Source organism: Anabrus simplex, chromosome 4, assembly GCF_040414725.1.
Source record: "Anabrus simplex isolate iqAnaSimp1 chromosome 4, ASM4041472v1, whole genome shotgun sequence".
In the NCBI taxonomy this organism is placed as follows: domain Eukaryota; kingdom Metazoa; phylum Arthropoda; class Insecta; order Orthoptera; family Tettigoniidae; genus Anabrus; species Anabrus simplex.
This window is the reverse complement of record NC_090268.1, coordinates 306,127,166-306,136,306: the sequence shown is the minus strand read 5'-3', so window position 1 is coordinate 306,136,306 and position 9,141 is coordinate 306,127,166. Positions and strand designations below refer to the sequence as shown.

The 9,141-nt window shown below is 37.2% G+C and overlaps 1 protein-coding gene across 1 annotated transcript in view; it reads right to left on the bottom strand.

Moving 5' to 3' along the window:
- Positions 1-935: 935 nt before the first annotated feature.
- LOC136871929 (chitinase-3-like protein 1) overlaps positions 936-9,141 on the bottom strand; it is a 90,812-nt gene continuing 82,606 nt past the window's right edge. Inside the window, exons 10-11 of the mRNA XM_067145662.2 lie at positions 7,648-7,776; positions 936-1,322 (exon numbers count right to left, since the gene is read on the bottom strand). Of these exons, the coding sequence (XP_067001763.2) occupies positions 1,056-1,322; positions 7,648-7,776 (396 nt within the window). The 3' untranslated portion in view covers positions 936-1,055. The remainder of the gene's footprint in view (positions 1,323-7,647; positions 7,777-9,141) is intronic.

The window sequence follows — 9,141 nt, the reverse complement described above, 5'->3', positions numbered from 1 at the left end:
CATGAACTGGGTGTATGAGCATTAGAGCGTTAGTCATACTGGTAAGTAATTTTAAAAAATTATTTTGATATCTCTTGCCATTGTCATTTTATCATCTGCTGAAGTTAGTCAATCAGATCTCTTCTCGGACGACTTCAAATGGGCTTTGCAAGGTAGTGTTGCTAAATCTGCACGTGGCTTATGACTGGCTTTAGAGCGCCAATAGAAGAAATGCACTTCTCCAGGGGAGGGACTTGAACAAGGACCTCCCTGCTGATAGGCTCGGCCCATAGCAAGCACGCTTCGATGGCATTGGTTGAAACCCACGGTGCGTTAGTGTTTGATACTCGTTTTTCGGCATGGCTCTCAAGTGATATAGATGCTGATTCTTATAGGGAACCTGAAATATTTGTCTCAAATGAGTAAATTTATAATACCAATATAAATGGTCCATTATTGGACATTGGTGTGCTAGCACACTGGGGCGAAACGCTGGCAACCAGGAATGAGTTAGCTGGAAAATTATAAATAACAGACAATTTATATTGGTATTATAATGGCTTTCAAGCCCGACCAAGCCACTTGCAGATTTAGCATCACCATCTCGTAAAGCCCGTTTGAATTTGCCCGTGAAGCGATCTGATTGGCTAACTTCATCAGCAGCTGATAAAATGACAACGGCGCGAGATATCAATGTAATTTTTTCAAATGACTAATTAGTATGACCAACGCTCTTAACGCTCATATACTCAGTTCACATTCTTTTCGACCACCCTGTATGTGCAATTGGATGCAGGTGTTCATAGAAACTTTTTTTTTTTTTTACAGAGTTCCTAGCACAGACGTTTAGTTTCTAGATGACATTTCATAGTATTCAAATGTGGTGTCAAACTTTTGGCTGGATTTAAGTGGGTAAATAGGGAAAAGGAAATATGTTACCAAATAATAATTGTGAGAAGGCTGTATAACCCCATTTTATTAAACAGTTGGTATAAATATTCTTGCAGCTACTTATACAACATTCTTCTCTCTGTTACAATTCTTGGAAAGATAAATGCAAGGGAACTGTATCTGCATTAACAGTCTACTTGATCCTTATAATTACATCCATTCATTTTGGGATCATATGCAAGGCCTGCAGGGCATTCAAATCTGGATGCAGTATAAATTCCACCAGCCAACTGACAATAATAAAACACAGCACAGTTAGTTGGATCTCTTACGTAACCTGTTTCTTTACATGGACCAGTAGGGTCAATTGCACCTCCAGGTGTTGTGGAACTTGTTGTAGGAGGAGAGGAGGTGCTTGATGTGCTTGTAGTCGGAGGTGGTGTTATGCTTCCCTGTGGAATAAATAAAATAGTTGTGTTAGGCCCAGTTTCATCAACACATGTTAGTACTTAACAAGGTGTTAAATCATTTTAACATACAATTTAAGAAAATTTGCATTTCATCAACAGCTGTTAACGTTAACATATATTAAGCTGCGTATTAAAGTAAACATCAGCCATTTCCCATGTTAAATGGCTAACATTAGTATTTAGCAACCTGTTCCAAAATGGCTGCTGTGAATCTCCCTTTAGATACGGAATTGCTCTATTTAGATCTTTTACACAATAATCCTGATCGAAGAAGAGTTCAGCGAGGTAATGACTTTGAAAATTTGACGGATGCAGAATTTCTTCATAGATACCTACGGGTTATCGAAAATAGTCGTTGCTAAGGTTGCTGACGAAATAAGAGTGAGGTTGGAATATCCTACGAAGAGAAACTTACCTCTTTCTCCAATATTGCAGGTACTGATATCATTACGATTTTTTGCTACTGGTTCTTTTCACATTATGGTCGGAGACAATGCTGCAATTTCTAAAGCGAAAGAGAGTGGAGTGTCTGTGATCATCCAGAACGTATAAATCTACAGATCGCAAATGACTTAGACATGGGGACACATATTAATACAGACAAGACCGCGGCGGCAATGACCAATTTTATTGTGGAACAATTACGTTTAAAATTTGTGAATTTTATCACCTGGAGGCAATAGAGTCAAAATATATCGTAATCGGAAGGGATATTTCTATGTTAATGTTCAGGTGATCCTAACCTCCAAATCAGGGATATAGTTGCTAGGTGGCCTGGTTCTGTACACGACAGTACAATATTTAATAACTCCCATATCAGAGCACAGTTTGAGATGGGGACAATTAACGAAGGGATTTTGTTAGGTGATAGTGGATACCCACTAAGAAAGTATCTGTTAACACTATTGAAACCCTCGCGGACTTACTCCCATGCCTCGTCCTTTTCTTTCATCGTCAAGCCATCTTCAGTTTCTGAGATATAAGTATCTTCATTAAAGGCATTCAACCCCTTTTTTCACCCCTTTTCACCCCACCTATTGGGATCTTCCAAAAAAAAAAAAGTGTTTATTTTTAATGAAGATTCTAAATACCAATTTTTACATCTGTAAACTTTAAAAGTTTTGAGATATAGAAGCACTCATTTTAAAAATCCCCCCCCCCTTTTCACCCTCCCATTAATTGGATTTTCCAAAAACAAAAAATTATGTGTTTCTTTATTTTTAAAAGAGATCGAAAGTACCAATTTTCAGGTCTGTAATATCTTCAGTTTCTGAGATATAAGTACCGATATCCTGCTTAAAGGCATTCAACCCATTTTTCACCCTTTTTCACCCCTCCTATTGGGATTTTCTGAAAACAAAAAAATACGGGTTTCCTTATTTTTAAAGAAGATTCTAAATACCAATTTTCATATCTCTAAACTTTTTAAGTTTTGAGATATAGATACACTCATTTTAAAATTTCACCCCCGTTTTCACCCCCTTAGCGACAGTATATCCAAAAATCCTCTCTTAGTGAGCGCCTACATCTTAATATGAATATATCCCCTAAATTTCATTTCTTTATGTCCAGTAGTTTTGGCTCGGCGATGATGAATCAGTCGGTCAGTCAGGACAAGTTATTTTATATATATAGATTACGCTTATTACTATCACATTATTCAGACGTGCCAACTCCCCCGATTTTAGCGGGTGACTCCCTATTTTTGGTCTGTCTTCCCTCTCTCCTGATTTCAGAGACTTATCTCCCGATTTTGAGAGCAGATTTAGTATTCCTAGATTTTTGTTGTTGTTTTTTTAATCCCAGGCTTTTCCCCGTTCTTTAAGTAGCTGGAGAGAATTGATATTCAGTGGACACTGGCAATACAGATGCAATTAGCTGCTGGTGTTCTTAAATATGACAGAATCTCTAACATAATGCTTTTTATTTTATAATTTCCACATAGCAATGCCAACTGTGAGACTATTCTTTAGCATATTTACAAGGACAAAATCTCAATTCAGATCAAAGCTTCCCGAAAAATAATTCTGAAAAAAATGTTCAATAAGGCCAGTGCTTTGAGTATAAATCTAGTTCAGAAATTTATGAAGAGGCCTAAGGCAGTTATAATGAAGAATCATGTTGTGTTCTAAGCTCAGACACTTGAAGTATTTGTTGACAAATAAAAAATGATAAATTATGCAATTCAGTAGTATAATGTGTTAAATGTTCTCCCACCGAGCTCGATGGCTGCAGTCTCTTAAGTGCGGCCAGTATCCAGTATTCGGGAGATAGTGGGTTCGACCCCACTGTCGGCAGCCCTGAAGATGGTTTTCCGTGGTTTCCCATTTTTACACCAGGCAAATGCTGGGGCTGTACCTTAATTAAGGCCACGACCGCTTCCTTCCCACTCCTAGCCCTTTCCTGTCCCATCGTCGCCATAAGACCTACTGTGTTGGTGCAACATAAAGCCAATTGCAAAAAAAAAAAAAATCTCCAAAGTTACGTCATCATTGATGTGTTGTTAACATGTTGGGATATGCCGCAAAAAGATCTCCTGCTTTTTGGTTTTTGAAAGTTGGCACGTCTGCATTATTATTTTATCTAGAGTATAGTTGAAGATGTTCGCCTAGGTTGGGCAATGTTATTTCTCTCCATTAAGGATCATTAAGGTAGGAAATACTGTAGAACCAGAGGGAAATAATAATAATAAAGAAATAAAGGAAATGAAGAGATTATAGGTCCATTTGGATATGGGAAGAGAAACAAGGCTGGAGATATTTTGGTAGACTTTTGTAGAAATAAGCTGATCATTGGTAACACATGGTTTCAAAATAAAAGCAGTCAGAAGATAACAAGATATTGTTGGGATAACAAAATCAAAACTCTGATAGATTACATTTTGGTCAAGAAAGGTAACAGGAAAACGTTGGTAGATGTAACAGCCCTCCCAAGTGAATCTTTCGAAGGAGATCACAGAGTTGTGATAGCTAAGTTAAAGATGGGAAAAATACAAAAGATGACTGTGATTAGGCAGAGAAAGCTAAGGGTGTGGAAATTGCAGGAGAAGGAAATAAATGAAAAGTTCCAGACACACATTAAAACGAGTATACCTAAGAAAGACATCAAAAGGGTCGAAGAAGAATTGGCATACTTTAAAACAGTCATGGTGGAGTCTGCAGAAAAGACCTGTGGAAGAGAAGGAAGAAAGATCAAGAAATGCCCCGGTGGAATGACAGGGTAAAAGATACAATTAAAAGGAAGAAACAAACTTGGAAAAGATGGCTGAGAAACAGAACAACAGAATGCAAAACAGAATACAGTCACTGCAAGAAGGAGTGGTTCAAGAAGAGAAAAATAAATGCTGGCAAAAATTCACTGAATCTCTGCAAGAAGATACAACCAGTGGGTTAAAAAGAAGAAAAACCCAGATGAAGGTGCTAACTTCATTAAAAATGAATAGGAGGAAGTGTTAACACAGAAGCAGGATATATTGCAGAGGTGGGGAAAACACTTTGAACAACTTTACAACGTGCAAAATACCTTGGTACAAGGCGAAATCGAAGAACCAGATTTAGTGCAGATGGAAGATAAGGAAAACGAGGTGTCCATGGCAGAGATTGAGTGGGCCGCTAAAAGAATGAAACGGGGCAAGGCAGTTGGAATTGACGAGGTCACCATAGAAATGATCATAGCAGCAGGAGCAGTTGGTCTACAGTGGATGTATAGACTTTTCAGAGTGATATGGAGAGAAAAGACTGTTCCAAAAGAGTGGACGAAAAAGGTCATTATACCAATTTTCAAGAAAAGAGACAGGAAGCAATGTGAAAATTTACAGAGGAGTGACAATGATACCTCATACAGCTAAGATCCTTGAAAGAATCTTGGATAAACGAATAAGAGACAGAGTAGAGGGAAAATTGGCAGAACACCAGTATGGATTGAGAAGAGGCAATATTTATTTACATTGCATCAAATGATGGAAAGGTATTGGGAATATGAAAAGGACATGGTAGTAACATTTCTAGATATTGAAAAGGCATATGGGAGTGTCCCAAGGAATTTGGTATGGAAAACATTGACAGAGGCACAGATTGGGAATGAAACAATGCAGGTGGTTATAGCATTGTATCAAAATTGCAAAAGCTGTGTTAGAACCAAAGTGGGTCAAACTGAATGGTTCAGAGTTGAGACAGGCTTAAAACAGGGAAGTGTATTGTCTCCCTTACTCTTCATTATCATCATGGATAGAATTCTACATAATATCAAGGAGAAGATGATGGGTGAGCAAGTAAAGTCTATGCTCTTTGCTGATGACGTTGTAGTTTGGGGAAATAATGAAGAGGAAGTACAGACACAAGTTGATTTATGGAAAGAGGAGATAAGAAATTTTGGAATGAAAATTAGTACTGCAAAAAGTAAGACTTCGATCATGACGAGAGGTAACAGAAAATCGAGGGGAGTGATAAAAATAGGAAATGAACCTCTTGAAGTAGTAAAATTTTATAAATATTTGGGCAGTGTGATGTCATAAGATGGAAATTTGGATAAAGAAATTGATTTAAGAATACAGCAGTCTGCAGGTTTCTACCAGTGTGTGAGAGACATTGTATGGAACAAAGATATGCCAATGAAGTGCAAGAAGGTTTTATACTCATCCTATTATAAACCTATGACCTATGCCTCAGCAGCGTGGACGTTGACTAAGCAGAACCAAAGTAAGATAAAAGCAGCTGAAATAAGGTTCTTGAGGAGCATACAGGGAAAGACAAGACGAGATAGAATACGAAATGAGGAAATAAGGAGAAGCATGGGAGTGTGTAAACTTCAAGAAGAGACTGATATAGCAAAGCTAAAATGGTTTGGACACATAATGAGAATGCCAGGAGAGAGAATACCAAAAAGAACATTCATGGATACAGAGACTAGAAAGAGGCCTGGGAGACGGCCCAGAATGAGATGGAGGAGCTCTGTTGTGGACTGTATTGCAAATAGAGGAGTCGATAGCAATAAAGTACTAGAAGAGGAATAGTGGAAAGATCGAGTAAGGTGGAGGGCTTTGGCACACTACTCTACCCAGAGAGAATCTGGAAAAGGGAATGGATGAAGAAGAAGAAGTCTGTGTATAGGACAATAAAAATCTTGGAGGACCTTGTATGTCAGAGGAACAAGTTGATCGTATTTGTATTGCTTAGCTCCCCAGTCTGCAGACATCAATGTTAGAGAGTCTGGAGTTATTTCTCAACCAAATGTTTTCAGAATATTGTGGAAGCAAGAAAAAGTCAAATAAAACTTCCTGTAGCCTCTAAGTCACCAAAACAAAATAAATGATTTCTGCATGGAAATCCAGATACATTTTGAAGTTAGTTTTACTGAGCAGCAAATTTTCAGTGATAAGCTGACGTAAGCAAGTCAGCGTAGAACTGAGCAAAGTTAGTGTTTGGTGTTTGAATAAAAGGTGTTTGGAAATTCTCATAACAAACTCCTAATGCTTGTAGAGGGGGACAAGTTGATAATGTTTTGAACAGGAGCCCATGTCCAAAAATATAGTTTCCATGCTACATGTACAAACACTTCAAATAAAGTTTAAATCTTCGTAAAGGGAAATGCAGTACTTGTCACTCCTGGTGAATGAAGCATGCCTTCACTGCCTCACCTAGCAGTGCACAAAAAAAAAAAAGACATTAATAGGGTATAGCAAGAACTAAACTATACTAATACCCACTCAGGTGATAATTTCTTCTTTAATGATAATAATTATTACTTTGCAAAGCTACCAATTATTGGACTAGTTCGACAACAGCAGACAATCATGCAGAGATGGGAGTAGGCAGTATGCTAGAAGGTTCACCAACTTGAAACCAAAAGAATTGAGACAAGGCACGGGCAAGGATAAGGAAAGTAGTACGAGTTGTAGTGAAAAGGATCTTTGAATTCAGAGATTTTGAAGTCCTGTGAATTGGTAATCCCAGTAAGAAAGTCAATAACTGTTATAAAAATCAGTATATTCTCTGTCAGGATATAAAACCACTGTTATCTCATACACATTCTGGCATGTTTATAGATTGTGAAAAATCTGAAACTGAATTGACATATGTTGGAGAAATATCTAATAATGTCCAAATCAGGGCAAAGAAAAAAACCTAAAGAGAAAAATGAAGTGAACCAATATCAAGGGCTGTAGAATCATTAAGGTTGTGTTAAACTAATCCCTGGACTATATTTCTGTATTATAATATTTTATAATATTTCTTATATTTTTGTAATCATTATAATTGTTTTGTTAAAGGTCACTTTAGTTAATGTTACTTATTTTGTCATTACTTACGCCACTTAGAACTTCATTGATGGCTGTCAGGAGAGGATATTTATAACCTGCACAGGTTCCCAAGAAGTCATCAGTCTCAACACTCCAGATCATGGCTCCACCAAGACCCAGATCAACAGCAAACTGAGTCTGAAAGACAAATCTTGTTCTGTTATTCACTGTTATCATCCTCATTCAAGTAATTCTAATCTCTTATTCATATTCCTTTTAATTATGTCTTTAATTATGGATAATATCGTCAATTCAGGTTACTTCATCCACTAGGGGATACTTTGACCATTCCATTCTAGTCAGTTATTCTCAACTGCCATCTAAAAATTGGTAGCGACATTAATTTTTTATAATGCAATCGGAAGCTGGTAGAGGGATCTGTCAATATCCATGTTTCACATTTTTTACCTTTCTGCCGGTTAGAACAACTAGGTGCAAGAATTAAATAGTGTTGTGTATATTGTCTGGTCTCGAATGCCAAGAATAACGGCCGAGAGGATCCATCGTGCTGACAACACGACACCTCGGAATCTGCAGGCCTTCGGACTGAGCAGCGGTCGCTTGGTAGGCCATGGCCCTTCAGGGCTGTTGCGCCAGGGGTTTGGTTTGGTGTATATTGTTTTGAAACAGTTATTTTACAGAAACGACGACTATTTTGCATATTATATTAAATTTTGGCTTAAGTGAGTGTCTGGCAATATATTCTCCAAATTTTTAGTGGGAATATTAAATAGGACTTTTGTGAATCATAAAATTTTGTTAATTACCTAGGTAACTTGCCATGCAGCACAATTGCAAAAGTAATGTAGTAGCATTCTTATGAAAATTACAACCCTATCTACACTGAGAGAACTTTAAATAAAACTTTGACCTGGGAGATTTTACATTTGGAATATATCTTCTGTCACCCTTGTCCAGTAAGCTCCTAAATCAAGCAGTGGATCACTGACCTCTATTTTGTCCTCTCCTTGTCCTGATCCACTTTGATGTTTCATATAGGCTATTAGTACTGTGGGCTCACCACACCCAAAGGCTTTTTATACTGCAGCCACTCCTAACCTGGAGAACAAACGCTACTCTATTTGAGGACCAGCACCCACCCAAAGAAGCTCCTCTGCCTGAAGCCATTGGCTTCTTTAGAGAGTCGGATTTTTACCGCTGCCCAACACTTGGTGTTGAGTCACTGGTTTTATGATCTACTTAATCCCGGTCAGATGTGGTTGAAAGCCATCTGAAATATAAATGGCTCATGGAACATTGTGTTTCATTAGATAATGAGGATCTATCAAGAAGTGTTAATATGTTTGTGTAACATATTCAGTGGGCCCATTTAAGCAAAAATTAATTTCAGTAAAGTATTTTTAACTTAATTATTCAATGTTTTTGTGAGTGAATCTTATTATATTATATTATATTATATTATATTATATTATATTATATTATATTATATTATATTATATTATATTATATTATATTATATAACTATAATTATTATATTTAGGC